The 4,344-nt window shown below is 48.1% G+C and overlaps 1 protein-coding gene across 1 annotated transcript in view; it reads left to right on the top strand.

The window, feature by feature from the left end:
• Window positions 1-2,487: 2,487 nt before the first annotated feature.
• Window positions 2,488-4,344, top strand: part of LOC119112866 (zinc finger protein 317-like) — a 3,441-nt gene continuing 1,584 nt past the window's right edge. The window contains exon 1 of the mRNA XM_037237196.1: window positions 2,488-2,768. Coding sequence (XP_037093091.1) covers window positions 2,488-2,768 — 281 coding nt within the window. The remainder of the gene's footprint in view (window positions 2,769-4,344) is intronic.

The raw sequence follows: 4,344 nt of genomic DNA, 5'->3' as shown, positions 1-4,344 counted from the left end.
TGCGTGTGTGTGTGTATGTGTGTGTGTGCGTGTGTGTGTGTGTGTGTGTGCGTGTGGTGTGGTCGAACGAGGTCCAACACTCCGCCAGCAAGATCGCAATTTCTGACACCAATTGAAGTAGAAGTCAATATGCTGACTGTGGAAAAATGTGGATCTTGGCGATCATCTTATTAGCACCCCGCAGCAAAGTCTCTGAATTAGGCAAATTGTTATCCGCGAAGAAGCATGTAATGGGCCTGTTTTACGGGTCGCTCATGTTTGCTTGTCCCGATTTTCTGCAAATGCTATCAATCATCACTCTGATGCGAGTGGTGCGAGCTCAATGCAATGCTCGCCTTAAATAATGGAAATGTTTTCAACGTCGGGTCAGTATATGTCTTCCTTTTTTGCCAGGCACTATTGAAATATTAATACCTTTTGATAAAACATCATGCACGCTTTGCACGATCATGCGCTAGTCGCGATCTTTTACCAACGTTTTTAGAGTCGTCTGTTATGTGGTACCGAGCCGCGAATTTAAGACGAACTTTCACCATCAGTATCAAAGGGAATACACTTGTTTAGAGGGATTGTGTCCAGTAAGTGGGGATTTTTACTATGCAAGTGGGATGGTAGGGATTTTAAGTTAAGTAAATTTTGGTGTCATTGGTTTCTACCAATCCCAACATAACTGCATTCTGGGTAGCGATGCTGTGAGTCGTCATGGACTAAGTCATATAGCACCATTGCTACGGCCGTGTGAAAATGCGTTTTTCTGCGGGGTAGATTTAACATGATATCCGCATGAACCCATTTTGGTTCGGCCTACCGTATTCAATGAAGCTTTTCAGCTGGGAAATGGCGTTGGTTTGCACCAGAGCTACAAAATTATTGCTGAAATGCGCCTCCAGTTCTGACCCCGACAGCAAAATGGGGTGACTTATCTTAACCAGTGACTTATCCCGGAAAACTCTCGCCGGAAGTGCTTAGAAATCCTTGCCGGAAGTGCTTAGAAAGTGCTTAGAAATAGTAAAAGAGTGCAGCATACAAGCAGAATAGGGTGGAGATGAGAGCGGCGGCCCAAACGGCCTCGCAGCACCCTGGGACGCTCATTGAGAAATTTGAATGAACATCCTGTAGCTTAAGAAAGGGGCGTTGCCAGGGTGGATGCAGGTTTGGTTTGCCCTAATGGGGACAGTGAGGAGTGAGCCCCGGGAGTGATTAGTTTCAAGGGTTTCAACTCATCACTACGGACTAAAAATTGTTCTCCTCGGTGCGGAATTTTGCGTCCATGGCAAAACTTTTCCAGACACGGTCGTTCAGACTACCTTATCCAAAAGATGACAGATAATAAAACGTCAATCACCTCAAAACGGTACCTCCAGTCGCCTCGATCTTTGCAGAATCGTGTTCAGAGCTCGCGAAAATCATGTCCAAATTTCCTCAAAATTCCAGATTATCGAGCGTCAAAAGTGGCCCTTCACTGGCTGAGCCGACATGGTGTCACCCTTATGTATGCTGCAACACGATGTGTGGACAAAACTGGCGTAAAAGGGTCTTTATCCACCTTCACTGCACGCCTGCGACATCCTGGATACGCTGCCGTTGCGCACACAGCGGCGCGGTCAATGTGCCGGATCGGTTTTCGCGTCACCATGGTCGGCTTCTGGTTCGCAGTGCCAGTGCTTGGCGTCGCGAAGCTCAATAATCACGCGGCATGCTTTATTTGATGCCACGGTGCCGAGGGTTCCAGCTCGGCCACTGCTCGTCAGGTCTGGACACGTGCAGGACGCTCCCGTAAAGGTGCCGACAAGCCGCGTACCGGGTCCCAGGGCTCCAAGGTGGGCAGATCCATTCAGACCCCCGGATTTCGAGGTCAGACACCGAAGATACAAAGTCCGGACGCAACGGATATCAAGCCCAGATACGAGCAGGTACAACAGTCGGAAGCTTATCATCAAAGTCAGGTATAGCCAGATAACGGTAACGACGAACTACGGAAGAACAACGAACTGAGGTGTAGTCAGAAATCGGGACCGACGATACCAGGGCATATACATTGAAGTATTAAACTGCAGTGTGGGCAGATACCAAGATTGGATCAAACAGATATCAAGGTCATATAGATAAATGCCCAGAAGAGGTCCTGGCTGAAACGAAGATCAGAAGCCCTCAAAACTGTCAGGTACGGACTGCAAAATGTCTCCTACCACCGCAATGTTACTGGCCTTCGTGCTTTGCGCTACTTCCTGCGCCGGTGGCCTGTACAGGCACCGTTATGCTGTCCGAGCCTCCACGAACATCCTGTCGACCTCTGCACCTTGGCGCACTACCTGTGCTCTGCTGTGCGCCCACCACGAGGAATGTACCCACTGGAGCTACGACAAGGTGTCCCACAACTGCACCCTCTACCCCGCCCTCCGCACCGAGGCCAGCCCGCCGAGCATCGAACAGGAAATTTACACTTTGGAAGACATCCCCGACAACTTCCGTAGGGTCCCAGGCACCATGAAGTCCTTCCGACTGCACCCAGGGACAACGATCAGGCGCGGAAGCGACATTGAGCAATACTGCCTCAGGGACGGACCAGGCGTGGAGCCAGCATTCCCCGAGACGAACAAGGAGGTCATCTTCCTCAAGGGCATGATGAAGGGCAGCAGTCGCTTCTTCTACATCGGTATCGTCGAGGCGAGCGGTACCGACGGCGTTTACAACAACGTTCGCAGGAACAGGCCCATCACGCTGAAGCCTGAGTGGTTCAACAGTAAGCAGACAGCCAACGGGCCCTGGTACAGCTGCATGAGGATGGACAGGACCGGCATGAATACAAACTCATGTTCATCGAGATACTCTTTCGTGTGTCAGTATGAGCTGTACTGAACACCTCTCTGGATGTTCCCCGGCCGAAGCAGGGATGCAGAAGCACCGTGATCAACTGCGGAAGACAACACTGGAGTTTGCAGCTGTATAACATCCGTGTAAGGTGTCGGACCCGAGTGTATTTGAACATCACGATGCCACCCCTATACCGCGATAAACCATAGCTAACAAATTAAGGAACACTGGTATGGCTCTGGGTCATATGCTTGTGCAGCATGATATGCAATGACTTGCAGGGGTTTCACTTTGCAAAAACGGCGACAGAAGTCAGGCTCAGAGACCATCAGCTTTTTGTTAATTCTTAAATTGTGTTATAGAAGCATGGGTAGCTTTAACAGTTGCCTATTTTCACCGGTTTCCCCATTTGAATGACGTGAAGCCAGAATATCACAATGAAGTGATTTGTATTTTGTTTTGTATTTGTATTTTTGTATTTTTTGTATTTTTTATTTGTATTTGTATCATCTTTTCAAAAGAAAAGAAGTTCTGGAAGTCATTGGAAACACAACATAATCGGTGGACCGTTCGGAGCAGCATAACAAGATGGGGTAAAGCGGGGACGATGCATCTTTCGCTTACTTTTCTATTTGTATCACAATGGGTACAGCTCAGCGATTTTGTCGTGGGAAACGCTGCCTTCATTGGTAGATTTACGGGCGAAATATGTCCCTACTCATAGCATAAACCGCGACTAGGCATGCAAAAGCAATGTACAATAACAAACTTCCAAAATTGAGTAGTCTGGATCAAAGTTCTTTTTCTCAAAATGTTGTCTGCAACGATCAGTGACTTGCAGTCTGAGAAACCTCTGATCCGGAAGTTTTGCAGGTCCGAGCGTCGGTTATCCGCCGGTCCGCTGTGTAATCTCAACATAATGTATGTCGCACACGCACACACACACACACACACACACACACACACACACACACACATATATATATATATATATATATATATATATATATATATATGTGTATATATATATCTCTCTCTCTCTCTCTCTCCTCTCTCTCCTCTCTCTCTCCTCTCCTCTCTCTCCTCTCTCTCTCTCTCTCTCTCTCTCTCTCTCCTCTCTCTCTCTCTCTCTCTCTCCTCTCTCTCGTCTCAATCTCTCTCTCTCTCTCATGTCAAGCAACGTTGGAAACCTTGCGAGTTAAGAAACGAAACATTACGGCTCATTCACGACTTGTTGCTGGAGGTATCAGCTGTAAACCCGCACGCTCGCAAAAGCCAGCTAAAAAGAGCCCAAAAGTGCTACCTCTAGTCAACAGCAACTGAAGTCCACTGAATGTGCAGTGGTTGCTGTGGTGGTCGGATGTGCGAAGCAGAGAGGTACCACTTTTGAGCCCATTTTACTACTTTTGGTAGAATGGCATCACTTTTCACCATTTTTAGCCCTTTTTCAGCCCGCAGTGTGCGCGCTTCAGGCTTCAAAATCGTAACCTCCATATCGCAGCAGTTGACTGGCCACATAATCTGCGTTGG

Source organism: Pollicipes pollicipes, unplaced genomic scaffold (assembly GCF_011947565.3).
Source record: "Pollicipes pollicipes isolate AB1234 unplaced genomic scaffold, Ppol_2.1 Scaffold_1600;HRSCAF=1878_pilon_pilon_pilon, whole genome shotgun sequence".
NCBI classification, from domain to species: domain Eukaryota; kingdom Metazoa; phylum Arthropoda; class Thecostraca; order Pollicipedomorpha; family Pollicipedidae; genus Pollicipes; species Pollicipes pollicipes.
The sequence above is the reverse complement of the archived record's forward strand: the minus strand, read 5'-3'. Positions and strand labels throughout refer to the sequence as shown.